Below are 22,602 nucleotides of genomic sequence, written 5' to 3' on the forward strand. Positions count from 1 at the left end.
GGATAAACAATACATTATACCGTTGATACCTTGTTTCCTATGAATTTTAACGTTAAAGATTTTAACTGACAATGACATTAGCGCAATTGTTGGTTATAAATTTAAATTTATTGTTTATTTGGTTTTTAAAATTATTTAACTTTTAGTCTTTATATATATTTTAGTCTTTATACATATTTAAGTCTTTATATTTTATTTTTTATATTGATATTTTGATTTTCAAACATACTTATTGTTAGAACTATTAACTACAGCCCTCTCCTTTGGTTACTTCCCGTAAGTACCTAAAATTTGTTCTTATTTTGTTTTTTCAATTCATACGTGACAAGTAATGTTTATGAGTGTGGCTGTAGTTCTGTAGTAAATGTATTTTTAAAGACACGCACACGTACAAGTTGAGTCTCTGAATCTTTACCCATGTGTCATCATTTAAATAGGGATGACAGTTGTTGACAAAAAACCGGTTTTCGGTTATACCGGTTTTTTAAATTACGGTTTAACCTAGCGGTTACAACCGGTCAAAAAACCGGTTATTTCAAAAACCAGTTTCGGTTTTTTTTAATCAAGAGCAAATACTCAATAGGTTAAAATATTACATTTATGTTGCATTTTAGTTTGCTCACTTTTTCTCCCTAAAAATTCCCCAACCATTTTAACCTATAAAAATTTTCCCATGCGTTTTCAAATTACCCTAAAATTGGGCTAAAGTGCCCCAATCTGATAACTCTGATTCGTCGCTCATTGTAGACGGCGCGCCGGCGTCAGCGTGACTTGCGTTGTCATTTGGGATATTCCCAAAAGTGATGACCCTGCCGATCTACCGAAATGTCCCATGGATCTACAGAGTTAAAAAAATATATCCAAGTTACTTATATTTTACTTAAAAATAAATTCGATAACCTAATTCATCTTTTATTTCTATTAGGTACTACTAAAAAAATTTCAGTAGTATTTTTAACACGTTTGTACCTTTCAATTCCTAAGAATTATGTATATTTTTAAAAATTACATAATGGAGATTCCTAATCGTATTTCGGTATTCACAATCATAACATACAAGAGTATCAAGTACTCAAGTATAATAAGATGATGGTCGGAATATCGATTCCAAGCAAATCACTTATCATTCATATTCCCAAACTTAAAACTTAATTGTTTCATAAAAGGTGATGTGACACTTTCGTCCAGTTCTTTAGTAGTAAATAAAATTTGAATTATGGTTGTTAAGGTTAATTACTTCGCATTATGTATTATTTTATAATACATATGATCGGGATCGAAAATAGACATGAAATCTTTATTTTTTCTCTGAATTAATTATTGTTTCCAGAGGTACCTTATTCGGTTTTTCACCGGTTATTACTTTAAAAAGAAAAAACCGGTTATAACCGGTACAAAAAACAACCGGTAAAACCGGTTGTTACGAATTAAAATAACCGGTATTTGGTTATAACCGGTAGGTTTTTCCCATCCCTACATTTAAGCATACGAAATAAGTCGATGATAAGTCGGAAATTGAAATTTACTAAACGCAACAGCAAGTCACTTACTGTCACTTGCTGTTGTGTTTAGTAAATTTCAATTTCCGACTTATCATCGACTTATTTCGTATGCTTTAAATGATGACGCACGGATAAAGATTCAGGGACTCAACTGTATGTACATACATGTTATACCTAATCTATAATTTTGAATCATATTGTTATGCTGGTTTTATTTTCAATATTCATATTGTAGCGAATAAATCTTAAATACCTTTACAAATATGTTTCCATTGAGTTTAAAAAAATACATAAAAGTACTTTGTGTTTAATTTTAGGTCCGCCTGATGAGTTTTTCTTAACTTCTCTCAATAGAATACCTAACAACAAACTTTGGATTTCTTTAACAAGTGGAAAATCGCTTAAATATTTCAACTGGCAAAAAGATGAACCAAACAATGTCAAAAAAGAAGAACAGTGTATTATTGTGCGCACAGTAAACAAAGAGTTGAAATGGTACGATGGTTTCTGCTGGGATTTTTACTATTTTATCTGCGAAGTTATTTGGACAAAAACGGACCAGAAATTGTTGCAAATTATAAGAGACAAACTCGAAAAACAAATTGAAGCACAAGGTAATATCAGGTAAGAAAAATTAGGAAACGTAATGTCTTGTTTTTTCTTTGCAGTTTGAATAACTTTTTTGTTTGATATTTCAATATATCTTGCAGAATATATTTAAATATTTTTGGTTGCATTATAAGGAAGTAATTGAATAGTTATAGGGGAGTGCATATAATATAATATAATACAGATTTTCACTTCGGAAAAAATCAAATAAGATAGAACTTTTTGTAATTTCATTAAGAAATGTTTAATAAACAACATATCAAAAAGTTCTACTCAAGAAGTGGGTGCTTCATTTTTTATTAAACAAATGAACTACGAAATTAGATGTTTTTCTAAATACCTCCGAAAATATAACTTGTAGAAGAAAACTGACTTGACCGTCGAAAGATTCAGAAAATTTTACAAAAAAAAACTTTGTATAAAGATTTTTCTAAAATCAAATCTGTAGCTTCTATAATTTTTTATTTATAACTCTAAAGTCACCCTTCTCACAAACATTGGCGCACTGTAAACTAGCGTACGGCGAAGTGCAAAGTTGAGTTATTTTAATGTAATTCTTTTACTAATGGATCAAATGAAATTTTATAAATTGATCATGAAAGAAGAATAACTTAGCTATCTTATGGTTATAATAAAAATAAATAAAAGGTATGGGCATAAGTACGGTGTGGGCGGAAAGTGAGACTTACATGAATTTGGTTTAAAAATGATATAAAAATGTGTAACTAATACAATTTTTGTTCTAAAACTCTCAATTTTGCACAGCTTACCTTTCAGACATTTTACTAAACGATATTTCTCTCAAAAAAATCTCAGAAATTTAATTCAAATGATACGGCGCCGACGTCTCAAAAAATGTAATTTTTGAAAACTTCGTAGTTTTACAGAACTACCACCACTTTAAGACGGTTTAACTCAAGTTTGAACAGATTTATTACAGTTTTATAAGTGCTTTTTAAAGCTTATAATGTCGTGTTTAAAATGCACTAAATTATTTTACTTTAGAAATGAAATAAACTATTTCTTTTTGAGAAAATTAAGAAGGATAACAAAAATGTAATGCAAAAACCGAAAATTACCAGTTAAAAACATGTTATTACAAAGTGATCAAAACATTTTTCTATAAAACTTACTTAAATTACATTTAGTAATAAGCTTCAACAATAATAAATGTTCAATAAAAACATTTTTTTAGCTCATACATTATGTCTGCGTAACTTGAGACCTATTGATAACGTTTTTATTATTAGTTTTACGAAAAAAAGTTATTCTTTATAAAATACTCTGCATCGTATATAATCTAAGATGCAACCATCAAATGTCAAATTTTATTAATTTTATACGAGGTATGTCAAAAATATGAATTTCACTCAAGAGTAAAGTACCTTTATATTTCAGAATATCGAAAATTGTTATTAAGAAAAGTTGTTTGGAATTAAAAAATATGTTTCAGTGTTCAATTAAATCCTTCTAGTTGAAATATTGTGAATAATAAAAGCACTTAACTCTTAAGTAAAATTCATTTTTTTACAAACCTCGTATAAAATTGCAAAAGTTTAATATCTGTTAGTTGTATTGTAAATTTTAGACCAGGTAGAGCATTTTATGAAGAATAACTTTTTTTCGTAAAATTGATAATAAACTAGTTATCATAATTGTAATAAAATGATGATGGGTATCCGTAATTTGAGAAAAAATTGAAAATTTTTTTTTAGATTAGAATAATGTAATTGTATATTAAAACATAGTTTTTAATTTCAAACAACTTTTCATAATAGCATTTTTTGATATTCTGGAATATGAAGGTACTTTACCCTTTAACGAAATTTATATTTTTGACATAACTCGTATAAAATTGATAAAATTTAATATGTGACGGTTGAGTTTTAAATTTTTGACTATCCAGAGCATTCTAGGAAGAATAACTTTTTTTTGTAAAATTGATAATAAAAAAGTTTTGCCTAGCTACGCAGACATACTGTATAAGAGCTTCTGTATAAGAATTTTTAAATTGTCATGCCATATTGGGATTTAGCATAATCAAAAACAAAATAGAAACCTATTTGATCAAAGTAAAATGATGAATTCAATGATATTTTTAAAATTATTTATACAATTGTTATTGTTTAAAAAATTAGTAAACAATTAGCGGCCAAATCTGCGAGTAGAACTTTTTACTTCAACTTGTATATAAACTAACAATAAAAGTTTTAGAAAAATTGAAGCTTGTTTGAATTTTTTCGAAACAATGCATGTTTTCGTTCTAATTGCACTTCCCTATTATTTATGATATAAGTGTTAAAAGTACAATTTTATAGTACATACATTATTTGACGGTTTTTGCTGTACTATTTAAAGAACCGTTTATATTGACATGAAATTTGGCATACGCATAGCCAACATGTCAAAGAAAAAAAGTGATATTGTTTAAACAACGTACTATTAAAGTCCGCATGTGAAGGTGTGCAGAATAAGCGAAGCGAATTCTGCTTTTTCACATGAGTGTCTTAAAAATGTACTTTTAACATGTATATCATACAATATTTTTTCTACAAACGTGTTAAAAATGCAATAATATAGTTTAAATTAAATTTTAAAAAGGTACACTGAAAGGAGATAGTTTTAAATTGCATCGTATATTACGGACCTTAGCAACCATTGTTGACTTAATTGTTTACGGAAATTTTAAAGCATCTGTCAGACGTCTGTTAATTTTTTAAAACGCTGTTGTGTATTTTTCGTTAAAATGCAAAAAAATTTTGTAGAAAAAGATCAATTTCAAGATATAGAGGTAGAGGCCAGTCGAGCTGTCCTGGATTTGTTGCCGAGGAAATCCAGAATTCAATATGATATCGCTTAAAATAAGTTTGAGGAATGGTTTAAATTTGCTTTCAAAATTTGACATTTCTCTTTTAACTGCAGTGCCCTAAAATTTTTAAAGCATCCAGTGCTTTAAAGTGACATTTTTAAGGCTCCTGCGGAGTGCTAAAAATTGCGTTTTTAACACGTTTGTTTTGTACAAATATTTACTAGTACATACCAATAGTTTTCTATATACAGAGTGTTTCATTGCGAAAGGGAAATATTTGATTGGTGAATAGAGGTCACTGAAGATCTTCTAGATATACAATATTTATTGCCCCACCGGTTTTTGTAACCGAGTTACAGAGTGTTTTATCGATTTGGCCCATTTCTTTCTTGATCCATAACTTTCGAACCACGTTGCATATTTTTTTAATATGTGGTTCAAATACGTTTATTCAACATTATTTAGTAACGTGTACAAAACCGATACCTTTGTTAAGTCTGATGAGGATATGTCTAATAGATTTAAATTACTGGGTACAAAAATTGTTTTTAAATTTTCAAATAGAACACTCTGCAACTCAGTAAGGAGCCACATTTTATTTAAGTGATTTGGATTAGACATTAATATTTTCAGGACCAGAATCTAAAACTTAGATATTGGACAACCTTAAAGAATCATCTTGTACTATATACAGGGCGATTCAATAAGAATGTCAAAGATTGTCAGACTTCATAAGATTAAGATTAAACCTCAATCACTTAAATAAAATGTGGCTCCCTATTGACTTACAAAATGTTGTTCTGAAGCTATTTCCTTGTGACATTTTTGTAATCAACTATTCTGAATGAGAAATTAGCCACAATTTAACTAAAAAATAAGTAAGTACCTTTATAAAAATAATTAAAGCAACAACATTTTTGTTTAATTTATTATTATTATTTTGTGTTTTGACGACATCCGATGTGGACGTCGAAACGTCAATAAAAAATCATTTTTTTTTAGTTAAATTTTGGCTCATTTCCCATTTGGAATAGTTCAGTCACACGATGTTTTTTTTTAATTTAACACGTTGACGGACAGTGCGTCAAATGTATAAGCAAGTGTTGTGACACGATATGTATTATTCAAAGTAGAATAGGGAAAATGCAACGTCTATAGACGTTGCGTCACATTACATCAATCAAAATTAGACGTCTATAGACGTTCTCTCCGTCAACGTGTTAAAAAATTTGTAGCAAGTATTTTAAAACTATTTGACATATACTTGTCGTACTTGGCAGAAAGTGTACGTTCTGTACACTTTACTAAATTTTGTTAAATAATCTTCTGTGGCTACTGCCAACGGCGTATGTCAAGGGAAAGTGAATGACTCACCCTTCCAAATTATATGCAACCAAAGGAATTGTGACGCTTAATTTTTTACCTTCAGATATCTCGAGAACTAATGATTTTATCGTTATGAATGAAGAGCATATTATTTACATAGAAAGTATTGGAAAATCTAAAAATCATTCTAAAATAGCAATTCCGCCAGTGGCGTAGCATGTGGGAAGGGTCAACCATTTAATATTCTCTGTTATACCCCTCTGGTAGTAGGTAACCACAAACGTTTATTTAACAAAATTTAGTTAGGTGTACAGTATCTAAACTTTCTACCAAGTATGACAAGGATATGTCAAATACTTTTTAAGTATTGGTTACAAATAGTTATTAAATTTTTTATTAAACCTTAGTAAGGAACTATATTTTATTTAATTAATTTTTATTAAAATTTAATATTTTGAATAAGTTCTGGAATCTACAACTTAGAGATTGGACATTCTTAATGAATTACCCTGTATATTTACAAATTTTTTTTTTAATATTTATGAGCAAAAACAAATTTATCAGAAATTATTCTTAATTTTAATTCTAATCATTTCTAATAATTTTAATTCTAATAATTTGGATAATAAAATATTTCTTTGTTTTATTCCAGCATGACCATAGGAACACCGAACGTTCATTAAAACAAAAATGTTTTAGTCCAAAAAGAAAAGTTGACATATTTTATATACTATAGAATAAAAATAAATACTTAAAGGGATTTTTGTTTTAATAATTTAATGTATATTATACACGATGTCCAGAAACTATTCTGACAAACGAAGAACGGATATTCCTCAGCTAATTTTAAGGCAGTTTAACCCAGTTCACCTAGTCCGAAAAGACTTTGTAATGGAGCTAGAGCTATTGAAAGATGGCGTCTTGTAATTAGTATTTAATGATTAAAAAAACGAAAACTAGTACCTACGCCTATTAATTTATCTTTCAGAGATAAATCTATTCCATCAATTTAATATTTTTAGAACCAGTCATGTGCGTCTGTTTTGGGTAGGTCAAGGGTTATTTTTTGTTGCATAATTTTTTATCTTTAATTTTAAGTATTTTTGACACTATACTGTTAAATTATGAGGTATTATAGTACTAAAAGTTACTCTTGCTTTATGTCAATAAAATACACCTTTTTCTTTTGGAAAGATTTTTCAAATTTAAAAAAACAAAAAAATTTTGGTATCCATTTTAGTACTAGAATACCTCACAATTTAATAATCCAGTGTCAAAAACTCGTAAAAGTTCCATACAAAAAAGATATGCGATAAAATAACCGTTGCCGTATCCAAAAAGAATGGCTATGATCGGTACTAGAAATTCGCAATTGATGGAATCGATTTATCTCTGGAAGATAGATAGGCGTAACAGTTCTGGAAGTATTAAAAAAAACTAATTACAAGGCGCCATCTTCAAAGAGCTCTAGCTCCCTTAGGAAGTATTTTCGGACTAGGTGAATTGGGTTAAACTATCATAAAATTATCTGAAGAATCTCCGGTCTTCGTTTGTCAGGAGAGTTTCTGAACACCCTGTATATAGAGATTTATGTTCCTGAGCACAATATACACAATGCATTTCTCATAATTCAGTGGTCCTCATATTAATCGCTTGAATATGTACTACACTTGACTAGTCAACCAGCTCGGCACGTGGCGTTTTAAATTGGCCAAAACCTCCTAAACGAAAATGTTGATTATCAACCCAAAGTTATCTCAGATCAGTAGAGTTAAATACTCACATACATAATCTAATACCGAGCAAGCGGTCAATCTCGTGGATTCGAATGGGAGAGTCAAAATATTAGACTGAAACTGAAAAAGAAGAAGGCCTTAAAGATGTCCTCAACTACTTATAAATCCACATATAATAAAATACGAACTATGATGTCTAGTGAATACCATGGTGAATGGGAAAAAGAATTCGAACATCGGTTAAGATAGTCATGTCAAAGATACGGCCCGCGGGCCGCATCCGGCCCCCGGGCCATACCAATACGGCCCGCGATCGCAATGTGTCACAGAAAGAAGAATCATGTTTTTTAGAGCTTTTAGACTTCACTCGATTGCTCTACGGAAGTTTTAAAATGCGTACACTACACTACATTTATAAGTCATTTCAAAGGCAGCGCGTGCCTAGACAAGCGAGAGAGATAGACAGTAACACCATCTCTTATCGGAAACACCCTATTATTTTTGTTGAGAACAATAGAATCTTCCATGCGCTTCGAGTCTAGACTAGAACCTTCCTTATCGATATAAAAGAAGTGCGTCGACGTGTCACGTGAGTCAGTTGCGAAGTAGTGGTTGAGAAGGTATTGTACATTTGTTTGTGTCGTGCGTGTGCGATATCCATAATTGTGTCGAGTTCCATATTTGTTACGATTTCGGCATAATGTCACAAAAACGTAAAGTTGATAGTGAACGTAGACTTTTTCAGTCTAAATGGGAAAATGCATATTTTTTCATAGAATGGAAAGGTAAACCACTGTGTTTGATTTGAAATCAAACAGTTGCTGTTTGTAAGGAGTTTAACTTGAAGAGACACTATGATACGAATCATAAATCAAAATTCGATTGTTACACTGAAAAAATAAGAATGGACAGATTGTCATCTTTAAAATCTAAACTTCAAGGTCAACAATCGATGTTTACTAAAGCTAATACTGAGAGCGAAGATGCCCTGAAATCAAGTTTTATTATTGCATTAGAAATAGCGAAGAGATCAAAACCTTTCACTGATGGTGATTTTATTAAAGACTGTATGTTGAAAGTTGCCGATGTTTCATTTCCATTTCAAAAGTCAATAATTCAAAATATTTCGCTGTCAAGAAACACTGTTGCTTCAAGAATAAATGATTTATCTCAAAATTTGGTTCTTCAATTGAAGGAGAAAATTAAGGAATTTACAAACTTTTCACTGGCTGTTGATGAGAGCACTGATACTGTTGATACAGCTCAACTTGCTGTTTTTATACGAGGTATTAACAGTAACTTTGAAATAACTGAAGAACTATTAAAGTGCGTTCCATTGACAGGTACTACAACAGCAAATGATATTTATTCTGCATTGGAGCATTTGATGGCAGAATATGGACTCGATTGGAATATACTTAGCAGCACAACTACGGATGGCGCTCCTGCCATGGTTGGCCAACATTCGGGCGTTGTAACTAAATTAAAACAGAAAACATCAGGAAATTTTGTGGGATTTCACTGTATAATTCACCAGGAATCATTGGCATCCAAACATTTAAAAATGGACCATGTCATGCAACCTATAATTAAAATAGTAAATTTTATAAGGAGCAGAGGACTAAATCACCGACAGTTCAGGCAGTTTTTACAAGATTTGGACGAAAAGTTTTCTGATGTCCCTTATTTCACCGAAGTTCGTTGGCTCAGTCGAGGAGTAGTTTTAGAAAGATTTTTTGCATTACGTGACCCTATTCAAGCTTTCATGTTAGAAAAAGGCAACCCAATTGATTATGACAATGACTGGTGGGTTGATTGTGCCTTTTTGGTAGATATGAATAAACACTTGACTGATCTGAATGTAAAGTTACAGGGTAAAAATCTGATTGTCACTCAAATGTACTCATGTATTCAAGCCTTTGAAACAAAGTTGAGGCTGTGGGAAAATCAGGTAAAAAATCAAACTTTGGATCATTTCCCTCATTTAAAATCATTTGGCACAGTGGATCAAAAAAAATTGGATCAATATTCTCAACTTCTGCAAAATCTTATCACGGAATTCAACAATCGTTTTGAAGACTTCCACAAAATGAATGAAATGGAATTCCCAATTTTCAACAATCCATTCAATTTTGAAGCTTCACAGGCACCAGTTCATTTGCAAATGGAGTTGATAGATCTTCAATCGGACAGTATTTTGAAAGAAAAATTTAAAGAGGTTAACGCACTTACATTTTATACACAATATTTCAAGAGTTTGGATAACTACCCGGAATTAAAAAAGCATGCAGCACGCATTCTGTGCATGTTTGGTAGCACCTATTTATGTGAGCAGATGTTTTCCGTCATGAAAATAAATAAGAACAAACATCGCACAAGACTTACAAATGAACATCTCCAATCAATTCTTAAAATAAATACAACGAATATGATACCTGACATCAATGAGCTTGTCAAAAACAAGAGAAGTCAGGTATCTGGATCCTCGAGCTCAAAATAATTACCCTCTTTTATAACTTTGATATGATTTTTAACAACCGTATATTATAAGTATACTATTAAATAAAATGTTATAATAATTCAGTACATTTTTTTTTATTTGAATCTGGCCCGCCGACACATTCTGAATTTAATATATGGCCCTCTGCAAAATTGAGTTTGACACTCCTGGGTTAAGACATACTATAACAACTATTTATAGGCCCCTATGAAACTGGCCTACTTAGACGAAGCAACGAAGCATTAAACCTAGGAATTTTGTGCAGTAAGATGAATCGTCATGCAACTTTTTGCATTCAATTAGAGAGAGTGTCAGGCAAGTTTGTGAACTAAAATCATCTAGGGCAAAAATTTTTGTGCATAAGAAAATGCATTTTAAAAGTGCATCTCGAAGAGGTGAAAAGGAAAAATTTAGAACTCGGGCAATATTGATGGAAATGAGTTGAATGTTTATAATCAGGGGTTTTGGGGATCGCTGAGCACGAATTTCATATCGGCGATAATCCCCAAGGTACCTGGTGCCTACGGTGGAACTCGTCGCCTAGAGTTTTACGTTATAATCATTAAAAATCAGTCGATATCTATTACTCGGGGGATTTTTGGGGTCGCCGGTCACGAATTTAGTGTTGGCGATGGTCGCCAAGATACCTGGTGCCCAGGGTGGAACTCGTCGCCTGGAGTTTTATGTTATAATTATTGAAAATCAGTCAATAACCATTACTCTGAGGGTTTTGGGGGTCGCTGAACAAGAGTTTCTTGTGGTCGATGGTCTCCAAGATACCTGGTGCCCAGGGTGGAGCTCGTCGTCTGGAGTATTATGTTATAATTATTGCAAATCATTTAAAACCATTACGCGGGGTTTTGGGGGTCGCTGAGCACGAATTTCATGACGGCGATGGTCTCCTGTGTACCTGGTGCCCAGTGTGGAACTCGTCGCCTGGAGTTTTATGTTATAATCATTTAAAATCAGTCAATAACCATTACTCTGAGGATTTTGGGGGTCGCTGAACAATCATTTTATGTGTTCGATGGTCTCCAAGGTACCTGGTGCCCAAAGTGGAACTCGTCGTCTGGAGTTTTATTTTATAATTATTACAAATTATTTAAAACTATTTTTCGGGGAGTTTTGGGGGTTGCTGAACATGAATTTCATGACGGTGATGGTCTCCAAGGTACCTGGTGCCCAGGATGGATCTCATCGCCTGGAGTTTTGCGGTGTAATCATACAAAATCAGTCAATAACTATTACTATGAAGGTTTTAGGGGTCGCTGGGCACCAATTTCATGTTGGTGATGGCCTTCAAGGTAGGTATACAATAATCAAACAATACGTGTTAAATTAAATGTTAGTGCACGTATTCATAATCAATTTATTTGTATAATATAATGAAAAAATTAATAAAAAAGTAAAATAAAATAAAAAAATATATTTACTTACTTTACAGTTAGTTACACAAATTTCTCTCTTCCGCAATTTCGAAAACCAAAATTATAAAGCTGCGCAGCTATAGACTGTAGATAATGAAAATTCCTTTAATACCAATCTTAAACGGCTTGATATTATAATATTATTATTTGTTCTCTAAGTAACAAAACTAATAAGCATAAAATATAAGTATGACTTTTCAAAACACCAACATTAAAACCTTACTTTGCTTTAAATACGGAATCACGTTTTAGATGTTTTTTTTTTGTAATTAATTAAAAAATTTTAAAAGAACAGAATACATAAAAGTGTAGCTTGGAGGTATTTACATATATACTGTGCTTTGTTTTTAAACCAGGAGCGGTAAAATAAAAAGACAGATTCACACCCAAGAATGTCAATAGAAAAATCACCATATACATCTTCATTTTTGGTTGATCATATCGGTCTTCGACGGTAATCCATCAACTAGACTAGAAATCTAAAAATTAAAATATTACCGCAGAAAATCGCTGATATAACTTAATTACCATTGAAATGACAATTATGTCAAAATTTCATGAATGTAATTAGTGTCAAAATTTAACGACAACTACTTTAAAAGCGACAAAATTTTAAAATAATTTTTAAATAGCTAATATTTTAGGATATAATATAATAGTGTTTTAAGAAAAATTATGAATGAAAAATATATTTGGCGACCCCGAAAACACCGAAGTAATGGATATTGACTGATGTTGAATGAATATAATATAAAACTGCAGGCGACGAGTTCCACCCTAGGCACCAGGTACTTTGGAGACCATCGCCGACATGATATTCGTACTCAGAGACCCTAAAAACCCCCGAGTAATGGTTATTGACTGGTTTTGAATGGTTACAACATAAAACTCCAGGCGACGAGTTTTACCCTGGGCACTAGGTAACTTAGAGACCATCGCCGACATGAAATTCGTACAAAGCTTCGTACCCCCAAAACTCCCAGATTAATGGTTTTTCACTGATTTTGAATAATTATGATATAAAACTCCAGGCGACGAGTTGCACCCTGGGAACCAGGTACCTTGGAGACCACCGCCAACATTAAATTGTACTTAGCGACTCCAAAAACCCCCCGAGTAACGGTTATTGACTGATTTTAAATGGTTATAACATAAAACGCTAGGCAACGAGTTCCAACCCTTGGCACCAGGTACCTTGGGCACCATCGCCGACATTAAATTCGTACTCAGGGACCCTCAAAACCACGAGGGTAATAGTTTTTGACCAATTTTGAATAATTATAACTAAAAACCCCTGGCGACGAGTTCCACTTTAGGCACCAGGTATCTTGGAGACCCTCGCCGACATTAAATTCGTGGTCAGCGACCCCAAAACCGCCGTGTAATGGATATTGACTGATATTTAATTATTATAACATAAAACTCCGGGCGACGAGTTCCACACGGCACCAGGTACCATGGAGACCATGGCCGACATGGAATTCGTACTCAGCGACCCCCAAAACCCCCAAGGTAATAGTTTTTGGCTGATTTTGGATAATTATAACTAAAAACTCTAGGCGACGAGTTCCACCCTGAGCATCAGGTATCTTGGATGCCATCGCCAACATTAAATTCGTGGCCGGAGATCCCAAAAAGCCCCGACTAATGGATATTGACTGATTTTTAATGACTATAACATAAAACTCTAGGCGACGAGTTCCACCGTGGGCACCAGGTACCTTGGAGACCATCGCCGATATGAAATTCGTGCTCAGCGATCCCCAAAACCCCCGAGTATAAGAATTCAACTCACTTCCGTCAATATTTCTTAAGTTATAAATTTTTCGTTTTCACCTCTTCGAGATGCACTTTTAAAATGCATTTTCTTATGCACAAAAATTTTTGCCCTAGATGAATTTAGTTCACAAAGTTGCCTGACACTCTTTCTAATCGAATGCAAAAAGTTCCATGACGATTCATCTTACTGCACAAAATTCCTAGGTTTTGGCCTTTTTAGTGCTTCGTTGCTTCGTCTAACTAGTTTAAGATACGATATAAGGTCGATCGGCACCGAGCTGTTTAATGGATAAAAATTATTGGATATGTAATTTTGTATGTCTATAATCAAAAAAAACATGGTGTGCCCGTACTAATTTGGTTCAGACTATAATAATTGTTAATTAATCATTAAAAAATTATTTTTTTATAGATTATAAAAAAATTTTGTCGAACCGGGCAGATATTATTTCAGATTTTTTTAAAGTTTAAAAAAAAGGTGTTTGCAATTGTTCTCTAAAGTGGATTGTTTTCGAGTTATAAACAATTTAAAACAGAAAAAAAAAGAAGAGGACGAGTTTCATGGCTCAAAAACATAAGAAAGAATATAATTTTTGTAATCATCAAGTACCAAAATTTAAGTTCAAACCTTATTCTATCAGTTCGGGATAAATAATTTGGACTTATGTTATTTTGAAACATTGTTTTTAGTTGTTAATGCCCGTCTTCTTATATAAAACCTTTCTTAGTAACAATTACAAAAATATATTTTAAAATAAAACGTGGCGAAAATTCTTGGCGGTACCTGATAAAAGAAGGTTTTAAGTTGAATTTAGGTAAAATAATATTTTTTACTTGTGATTTTGAGCCCTGAAAATCATCATCTTTCGTTCTTTTTTCAGTTTTAAATTATTTATAACTCAAAAACGATCAACTTAGTAGAAAATTGTTAACATACTAAATTACAAGGGGGAAAGGCAGTTTTTGTTTCTATTTGATTCAGAGTTGGACCACCATCTCCAGATTTCTATTTCTGCATCTCATGCTTCATCGTTGGAGATATGCAGTCATAACTCTGAATCAAAAAGCAACAAGCCTGCTTTTTAAGGGGAATCACCGCGATGCAGTAATTCCACCTTTGAGACGCAAAACAGCGACATCTCTAGTAAAACGAGGAAGAAGAAAATACCAAGATACAATGTTTACTTTAATAAAACAATTAAAAATAATTGAAATAAAATAATAAACAATATTTTAAATCTAAGACTTTTCGTCAAAAGAAACTGCTTTCTGGTTACATCCTGAATCTGCGGCCTTAACAATTTATAACCATGGAGAAGAAGAATAGAGAAGAAAGCAGAAAGGACAACGGTCACGTATCTACTCTCTTTTTGTCTATTGTCTATTTGTAATTGACACAATTAGAAGAATATGCTTAATTTAATTAACTCAAAGTACATTTAAATCAATCCAAATAGACTACTTCATGATAAGGAAAGAAGACATACGTGAATGCAAGGACTGCAAGGTAATAGTTAGTGAGACAGTAAGCCAACAACATAAGCTGCTTGTTCTGGACATCGAAGTAAAAAGCGAAACTAAACAAAAATATCGGAAAGGACCACAAAAAAATCAAGTGGTGAACGATAAAAGATGAGAAGGAAGGTCTATTCAGGGAAAGAATAGTAGAAAAAATATATTGGAACATGAAAGGAAGCCCTAACAAAATTTGGAGAAAAATGGCCAATATTATTAGAGAGACGACTATTGAAATACTTGGGAAAACGTCAGGAAAGAAGTTTGAGGATAAAGAGACTTGGTGGTGGTCAAATGAAGTACAAGGAAAAATAAAAGAGAAGAGAAAATTATATAAAAATTGGCAAGAAACCAGATCGGACATAGATCTTCAAAACTATATGGTCGCCAAAAAGGAAGCGAAAGTAGCAGTAGCTAAAGCTAAAGCAGAAGCGTATTCAAACTTAAACGATCAATTTGATACCAGGGAAGGCGAAGCAAAGATATATAAAATAGCCAAACAGAGAGCAAAGAAAGCAAGAGATTTTAATCAGATTAGATGTATCCGAGATGAAAATAATAAAATACTAATTCACGAAAAAGATATCAAAAAGAGATGGAGAAAGTATTTTGACAGTTTACTAAATGAAGAATTTGACAGACAGCCTGTGGAGTTAACGGAGACAGTAACAGCAATGGTTACCAGAATAACAAACAAGGAAGTGGCTCAAGCGCTTCAAAAAATAAAGAAAGGAGAAGCATTCGGACCAGATGATATTCCTGGGGAAGTATGGAGAGCATTGGGGGAGACAGGAATAAGTTGGCTAGCAGGTCTATTTAATATAATTATGGAAGTTGGACAAATGCCAGACGAATGGATAAGCAGTATATTAGTACCTGTCTACAAAAACAAGGGAGACATACAACAATGCACAAACTACAGGGCTATAAAACTACTTAGCCACACCATGAAAATATGGGAGAGAGTAATTGATCGACGGATACCAGAAGAAACCGAAATATCCGATAATCAATTTGGTTTATGTAGGGCAGATCAACAACAAATGCAATTTTCATTGTAAAGCAACTGATGGAAAAATACAGGAATAAAGCAACGCTCATATGGGATTCATTGATCTTGAGAAAGCATATTACGATAGAATTCCTTGAGAGATTCTGTGGTGGGTACTCAATAAAAAAGGAGTCCCTGGCGAATATGTAAAGATTGTAAGAGATATGTATGAGGGAGTAACGACAAGTGTTAGAACAGGTGTGGGAGAGACTGATAAATTTCAGGTGAAAGTAGGATTGCACCAAGGCTCGGTGCTTAGTCCTTATTTATTCTCATTAGCTTTGGACCAGATAACAGCGAAACTACAGGGTAGTATTCCATGGTGCCTAGTGTATGCTGATGATGTAGTATTAATAGGAAATAGTGAAAGAGACTTAGAACAAAAACTGGAACAGTGGAGACAAGCTCTGGAGGAAAAAGTTTTAAAACTTAGTAGGACAAAAACAGAGTATTTGGAATGTTCATTTAAAGATGGAGTTACTACAAATAAAATGCTATCTTTGGATGGAGAAATGATTGTGAAAAGCAATAGTTTTAAGTACCTAGGATCGGTATTACAGAGTAATGGAGAAATAGATGAAGATGCATGCAGTAGAATTAAGGCTGGATGGATGAAGTTGAAACAAGCGAGTGGTGTGTTGTGTGACAGAAAAATTCCAATGAAGCTGAAGAGAAAATTCTATAAAACAGCCATAAGACCGGCTATGATGCACTGAACTGAATGTTGGGCAGTGAAAAAGAAAGAGGAACAACGAATGCATGTGGCGGAAATGAGAATGCTTAGATGGATGAGTCGAGTGACAAAGAAGGATAATATTAGAAATGAGTATATTAGGGGAAGTCTAGGTGTGGCACCAATTGATGCCAAAATGAGAGAGCATAGGTTAAGATGGTTTGGTCATGTTCAACGTCGAGACGTTAATCGCCCAATACGAAAAATAGCTGAAGTGCAGATTCCTGGAAGTAGTAGGACCGGAAGACCAAAGAAGACCTGGGTGGAGACGATAAGGCAGGACATGTTGGTAAGGGGGATTACCATTGATATGACCCAAGATAGAATTGTGTGTAGAAATGCAATTAGGGAAGCCGACCCCGCATAGGGATTAGGCAAAGAGAATGATGATGATGACATTTAACTGCTGTCATAAAACAAAAATAAAATGTTTATTTTAGAAATAAACATTTCTTTTCGCTTAAATTATTAAGTAATCAAACTGCCGAGAGGCAGGTGGCTGGTAGCTTGAACATTTAATTTAAGCGAAAATCAATGTTAGTTTGTGGAATATACATTTTTTCTGTTTTCAGACAGCACTAAAATGTATTTTGAATTAAATAAATTACACACATTCTTCTTTTTGTGTCAATTAATTTAATAAAATAAAAATTTCGGACACCGTGTATAAATAATTGGTTAAGGTTTGTATTGTTGAATAGAGAATTGAATTACAACTTTAAAAAGGTTTAAACAGGGGTAAAAAGGGGATAAGTCAACGTAGTATGAAATAAAAATTTCTGTTGTATGCAGTAGGAATAGGAATTTATTAAGAATTTTTTAAAATTCATCCAGAAGGTAACGGAAAGTCACAAAAAACACAAAACCTTCGTGGTCTAAACTGACCATCTTCAGTTTGAACGTCCTGTACACTGGACGTTCACACTGATGATCGTCATCTGCCTACATACAGCAGAAGTATTAACTTCACAGTAAGTAATTGAACTACCTTTTAATGAGCTAGCACACAAGCCCTATTCTCAAAAATCATCGATTACGTCATCACGCCCAGACGGATGATGTAACTATTGTGACATATATGCAAAAAATTCATAAATCAGGATTAATTTCTTAAATTGCTCATTCACGAAATAATTAATTTATTCCATTTGGATTTGCCACACTGTATAGGCCTATAATATCGAACGATCTATTTGAAGTAATAAAATTTTTTCCTACCGTCCCACGTTGACTTTACAGTATAGGAAACATAGGCAATGTAGTCCTTATGAGAGTTTTTAGCGCGCTGATGCAGATTTTATTAAAAAGGGTTTGTAATCGAACATTACAGAGAATAAATTAAAACTGTTTTAGAAAGACAACCTAAATTTTTTTAAATATAGTTTGGATCAAAAAACTGAAAAATTCATTTTCAATATTTTTCAAAGATCTACTGAATGCCAGCAAACACAACACACCGCTCCACAACCTGAAAGTGGGATGGGGGGTAACTTTAAAATCTTAAATAGGGACCCATATTTTTTTATTGCGGAGTCTCCGCAAATGGTTGTTTATCATCGCCCCATGTACAAAAAGACGGAGTTCCTCAGGGCTCTGTATTAAGCACCACATTGTTCATTTTGTCGATTAACCATATATGACACAAAAATGATTTCCCTCCCCTGTTAAATTTACTACATATGCTGATGATCTTTTAATTTATTGCCATGGTGTTGCAACTACTACTACTTGCAAACTTCTCCAAACAGCCGTGGACCTATTACAAAATAGATTAACTGCCCTTGGCCTCTCTGTTTCATCTACGAAATCACAACTAATCAAATTTACCAGAAAAACACTCTCCACTGCCCCTAATATCTTAGTGAATAATTATTTTCTCCCAGTTGTCGATCACGGCAAAATCTAGGACTAATATTCGACTCCCGATTTTCTTGGAAACAGCATATTCAGCAAACTAGAGCTGAGTGTCTAAAACGTTTAAATATTATCAAAACACTTTCCCACTACCAATGGGGCGCTAGTGAATGTACCCTATTAAAAGTATATAGGTCTCTTATTCGCTCTAAACTTGATTATGGTAGCTTTATTTATATGTCAGCATCCAAATCATCCTTACAAATCCTTAATTCAGTACACCATACTGCTATCCGACTCTGTTTAGGTTCTTTCCGTAGCAGTCCAGCTGAGAGCCTCTACCGCGAAGCCAATGAACCCCCTCTTTGGCTCAGGCGCCAATATTTGCTCCTTTCTTATACTGCCTCTACTTCATCTAACCTTTCTAATCCAGTTCACACACTTTTGACATTACCTGACTTAATAAGCACTCATCCTCCTACCCCACGCATACATACCATCCCCCTCACACTTCCATCCTTAATACCACACATACAATTATCCCAAACTAACCCTCTCTCAATCGCACAGAATTCACCTTGGAGCAAAACTCTTCCTAAATTTAACGTTTCCCTCACGAAATTCAGTAAGGCTGAAGCCGTGATTTCATCAAGAAATCCGTTTTGGAAATTCTTAATTTTAAACAATTCGATCGGGTCCTCTACACTGATGCATCGAAGAGCGAAACGGGGGTTGGTTGTGCCTTTACCAATAAGGAAGCGTTTGTTATATCATGCCAAATTCCTGCCACTTGCAGTGTCAATACAGGTGAACTGTATGCTCTCTACCAGGCCTTTACACTCTGCACCTGCGCAGTACCCCACCAGCATGTTGCCATTTGTACAGACTCCCTCGCCTCTGTCCAGTCTATCAATAATTTATTTACTAATCACCCTCTGGTACAAAAAATTCATGACACATACCGTAACCTTATTATCCACGACATACATATCACGATCATATGGATTTCCTCTCACATCGGGATAACTGGTAACGAAATCGCCGATCGCTTTGCCAAAGAAGCTGCTGACCTAAATCGCTAGTGACCTAAAAACAAATATGAAGAAGCTAATACGTTATTACTGGCAGAATGATTGGAACCAATCGACAACATTTTTATCCAAAATAGACCAGACGATTGAACAGTTTGATATCCCTGGTTTACCCAGAAATGAGATGGTCGTTGCTAGACGATTACGTATCTGTCATACCAGACTTGCACATGGTCACTTAATGGATTCATCACCTCAGCTAACCTGCCACTATTGCCAATCCCCACTAAGTATTCAACACATCCTTGTGGACTGCCATCATTATGATAAACGACGTCAAGACCTCGGAATGAAGAACGACATCAAAGACATTTTATCGAACCAGAGTCAAGTCAACCCAGCGATCCAGTTCCTGAAGCTTGAAAATTTATTAAATAAAATTTAACTATTGTATACATATTATAATGTAATTATTGTATTCTTTTTCTCATGATCATCTTTCAGTGCGTCACAGTTTTTCGATTTCTTTCCAACGCATTAAATTGTATGTGACAGAAAAAAGGCACGTCCGTGATTACAGACATTTACAACATTTATTCTAGTTATTCTAGTTGTCGATAGATGGCGCCATAATAAAAAAATAAGTTTTTTTTAATTAGATAATAATATTACAAATATAATCTGTATAATTTATAAGACTATACAAATCAAAGAAAATACCATTTTATAAATGCAAGAAACACATTTGATTTGTTTTTATTCCAAATTGAAAATAAAATGTGACAACTGTCAGATTTAACGAAAATGTCATGTTAGAGTAAATGTCATAAATGTGTATTATCACGGACTTACCCTTTTTCCTATCATTTGTTACGCACTGAAAAATGCTCATGAAAAGGACAATATCTATATAAATGAATTCACTGTGTACTGTACCTCGTGCTAATGGCCAAAGCTGTCTTAAGCACGCTAAATTAAATAAAAAAATATTTTTCAAAAACCTATCGAATAACGCTAAACACGACCCCCTCTGTGGCTTAGTGGTAAGAGTAATCGAACATTGCAGAGAATAATCTAAAACAGTTTTAATTTATTCTCTCTGATGTTCGATTACAAATTCTGTTTGATAAAATCGGCATCACCGCGCTAAAAACTCTCATAAGGACCGCATTTCCGATGTTCTCTATACTGTAAAGTCAAGGTGGAACGGACAAGAGTAAGCAATTACAAAAATAATATGAATTTTTAAAAACAGTTTTTGAAATTATTTTAAATGCGTCACTAAATAAATGGTACTTTACCAATTAAAGTTTACCCGTTTAGTCTAAAAATATTATATGTTATTAGGTCCTAGTTAATAATTGTTTATTGTGAAAGATCTTTCATTTTTACCGAGTATTTCAAACGGATTTCAAACTATTATGATAAGAAAATTTGTACAATCCTTTTTGCAAACATTTCTTATTGTATTTCTCTTGGCAGCCTATACTGATGTTCGTAAACAAATTTCTTATATACCCTTATAATATTATCTTGACTGTCACATTACTCTCTTTTATGTAGGAAAAAGATAGATATGATTGCTTTAAAAAGAAGAATGAGTTTTATTAAAGTTTTATTAGGTTTAACCCTTATCTACTTTGGGGGCTTTATGCACATGTTTCTGATATATCTATTTTTATTATTTATTTCATACTTTGAAAAATATATGACAAAGAAACTAGCATCCAGCACATAAATATATTTTGTATCTGCACATTTAGATTAAACATTGTCACTGTTGGTATCTTAAAACGAAACGATTTATACAATATATAGACAATATCCAGTGGAACTTAAAGTGCCACTAACAATTCTTTTATTTACGATTTCTATTCTACTGCGCAATAACGGAAAAACAAAACAATGTTGGGTTATTACGAAAGCCTTTAGATTAGAGACCCAGAAATGGACAACATACTGGTTGAAATTCTTAAAAATAGAGAACACACACTGATTGATAGATTCCACAAACAGACGTGTGGAACACTAAAAGAAATTTCAGGAGACTCAGCTACAAAAACTATAGAGTATACAGTCCCTGGCCATATTATTATGTATGACCACCTATGAATTTTTATAAAAATCAACTATTTCACTAGGTAGGATTTGGTATAATAATTCTTTTTAAATTTAATATTGTTATGTAATGTTAATGTTATACATTAACTATAATGTATTTAATAATAAACAGCAATAAAATATTTGAAAATATTACATATTTATATATTTCTTAACATTTCGTTGAATTCTCGACCTTAATCACATAGAAAATATTTGGGAGCTTTTAAAACCAGAAATTTCCAGTGAAAAGGTCACAAACAAAATTGTTTTGATTGAAGAACTAATATATCATTGGAACCACAATAACAAATTGAATCAAAGTGAATTTAACCGCATTCAAAGTATGCCAAGACGGGTACTAGCGGTAATCAAAGTTAAAGGGGGCTCAACAAAATTGGGATATTTTCAAATGTTTTATTGCTGTATATAATATATTTAATCATAAACAGTAATAAGTGTTAAATTTGTAAAAATTATTGTAAAAATAGATAAAACACATTAAAAAAGTAATGATTATGCTCATAAAAAACGAAGTCCCACCAGAGAAGTCCCATAGAAAACGTTTTGCAATCATTTCTTGAATTGTATGAGAAATTTTCGTAGGTCCGAAAAACAACATGTAATACT

At 32.9% G+C, this 22,602-nt stretch overlaps 2 protein-coding genes across 4 annotated transcripts in view; one reads left to right on the forward strand and one right to left on the reverse strand.

The window, feature by feature from the left end:
* Window positions 1-7,006, forward strand: part of LOC114325458 (C-type lectin 37Db-like) — a 30,040-nt gene extending 23,034 nt beyond the window's left edge. For 2 of the 3 annotated variants that reach the window (XM_028273539.2, XM_028273537.2), the window contains 2 exons: window positions 1,820-2,126; window positions 6,899-7,006. In XM_028273539.2, the coding sequence (XP_028129340.1) occupies window positions 1,820-2,126; window positions 6,899-6,929 (338 nt within the window). In that variant the 3' untranslated portion in view covers window positions 6,930-7,006. The remainder of the gene's footprint in view (window positions 1-1,819; window positions 2,127-6,898) is intronic. The other variant, XM_028273538.2, reaches the window with a different exon arrangement.
* Window positions 1-22,602, reverse strand: part of LOC114325462 (TWiK family of potassium channels protein 18) — a 962,626-nt gene that overhangs the window by 730,010 nt on the left and 210,014 nt on the right. The window lies entirely within an intron of this gene.

The sequence above is a fragment of the Diabrotica virgifera genome, chromosome 7, assembly GCF_917563875.1.
Source record: "Diabrotica virgifera virgifera chromosome 7, PGI_DIABVI_V3a".
Classification (NCBI taxonomy): domain Eukaryota; kingdom Metazoa; phylum Arthropoda; class Insecta; order Coleoptera; family Chrysomelidae; genus Diabrotica; species Diabrotica virgifera.